Source organism: Schistocerca nitens, unplaced genomic scaffold (assembly GCF_023898315.1).
Source record: "Schistocerca nitens isolate TAMUIC-IGC-003100 unplaced genomic scaffold, iqSchNite1.1 HiC_scaffold_215, whole genome shotgun sequence".
Lineage (NCBI taxonomy): Eukaryota > Metazoa > Arthropoda > Insecta > Orthoptera > Acrididae > Schistocerca > Schistocerca nitens.
This window is the reverse complement of record NW_026045756.1, coordinates 82759-84786: the sequence shown is the minus strand read 5'-3', so window position 1 is coordinate 84786 and position 2028 is coordinate 82759. Positions and strand designations below refer to the sequence as shown.

General features: G+C 64.5%; 1 protein-coding gene across 1 annotated transcript; it reads left to right on the top strand.

Annotated features, from left to right (window-relative positions):
* Window positions 1–348: 348 nt before the first annotated feature.
* On the top strand, window positions 349–1128 carry LOC126220930 (wiskott-Aldrich syndrome protein family member 1-like). The gene has a single exon (XM_049942172.1). The coding sequence runs from the start codon at window positions 349–351 to the stop codon at window positions 1126–1128; it is 780 nt and encodes a 259-aa protein (XP_049798129.1).
* Window positions 1129–2028: the final 900 nt, after the last annotated feature.

Below are 2028 nucleotides of genomic sequence, written 5' to 3'. Positions count from 1 at the left end.
ACCTACCTTACGGCCGGACATCTTAGGTTAGGCTAAGGGCGCCGAGGTCACGTTACGTTCACCTTCGGGCGCCACACGTAGCTGTCACAGGTAGGTAGTAGTTCGGTCGGTCGGTCGTCGGCAAGCCGCAAAAAACTACAGACGACGTCGACAACAAGACCGAGCAGGAGGCAGATATATACCGAGCGCCAAAGAGACCGACCACACACACACACACACACACACACACAAAACAACAAACACCACCCACCGGCCAAAGGGGCACCAAAAAAACCCACAAAGCCGAGCACCACACGTCGCGACCAGAGGCAACCCGCAACCGCAACGGCGCTTTCCGCACCGGGCCGGATGCACGTACGACAACACCGCTACCCGTACACAAGGCCTCCCATTGCACACAGCCGCTCTGTGTTCAACATCATCAATGGCGCGCCCGCGGCTCGTCGCGGTCGCAGCCATGACGCCGCCGCCACTTTTGCACCAACACATTCACGCACCGCAAAACAGCTCGCCGACCCACCGACACAGCACAGCCGACAAACAAAAACAACCGCGGCGGCGGCAACAAAACAAAACAAACACCTCGCACCAAGCGTCCGACAGAAAACAAACGGACAGGCACACAGGCCTCTGCTAACGACCACGACACAGCGGCACGCTGCCCCTTTCCCGCCACTCTCGATTCACAGCGCACGCGACCCCGTCGTCGACGACGACACGCGACGGGCTCGCTTCCCGCAACCTACACCTTTCCGCCACTACGCACGGCTCCACCCGACGCCCGTCGCAACGGCACTACTGCACGCACTATCACCCCCGCCGCCGCCGCCGCCGCCGCCGCCTCCTCCTCTCTCCCCCTTCCCGTACACAACAACACAGCCAAAAACACACTCACGACTCAAACATAACAACATGGCACGTGCATCGGCGCACACCCCCAACCAGTCACCGTCGACACAACCACACGCAAGGCACGGAAAAACCGGCGTCCTTCCACGTTGCCATCAAAGCAGCACAAACAACCACACAGGAGGAACCACCAACAACTGCCGGCCGGCCGGCAACCACCAAACGCACATTCCCGCTCGCCACCACACACCTCTCGGCAGCCGTTTCGCAAAGACATGACATGACATGACGCGACATCATCGCATCACGGGCGACGCACGCACACCGACCCACTTTCCCGCCCGTCTCTCTCTCTCTTTTTCTTCCGACGCCTTCGGCCGAGCACACACGTACGTGGCACAACGCCCAACACAGTCACACACAGTCGACAGGCGCACGCCCAGGCACGCAACGACGCAGCGCAGCAAAGGCGCCCGCGACACATACCTCCTCTCCCGTCTCGCCGCCGACCGCCAGCCAGCCACTCGCAATGTGCACTGGCCAACCGGACACACGTCCACCGCGCCGCCTCCGACCACCCGCCAGGGGGCGCTCACGTCCGCGACAACAGCGCGGCCCGCCGCCGGGCGGGCCCAGCCCGGCCCAGGCGGCGCGCGCTGCTCTGCACTCGGCGCGCCGCGCCACACATCCTGCTGCAGACCGGGCTCGTCTCTCTGTACGCGTCTGCGTCTGCCCGCATCTCATCTTCCTGCGCATCAACACAAACGAGGCCACGTGAGCAAACCCCCGTCACAACGCCACATCACGCACTGCCTTGTCGACCGCCTAAATAAATGCACTCACCCACCAGCCATCCGCTTCGTCCTCTTCTTGCTTACTCGTTGTTCGTCGTTGTTGCTGCTGCACCAGCACCAGCACCAGCACCGGCGGCGGCGGCGGCGGCGGCGGCGGCGGCGGCGGCGGCGGCGGCGGCGGCGGCGGCGGCGGCAGCGGCAGCGGCAGCGCACACAGCCCCCAGCCGGCCGCATCCGAGGGGGCCCCGCCGCCAGCGTCGCCTCCTTGGGCACAGGTGCGGTGCTGTGGCCGCCCATCCAACCGCATTTGCTGGCCGTCCCAGCCGCCAGGCAGGCGTTCCCACTGCCGCGCACCGCCTCTGCTGCAGAAGACGAACAAACGAAA

Bases quoted from the DNA above. Each gene is read 5' to 3' on its own strand.
- LOC126220930 (XM_049942172.1), top strand. From the start codon at position 349: ATGCACGTACGACAACACCGCTACCCGTACACAAGGCCTCCCATTGCA.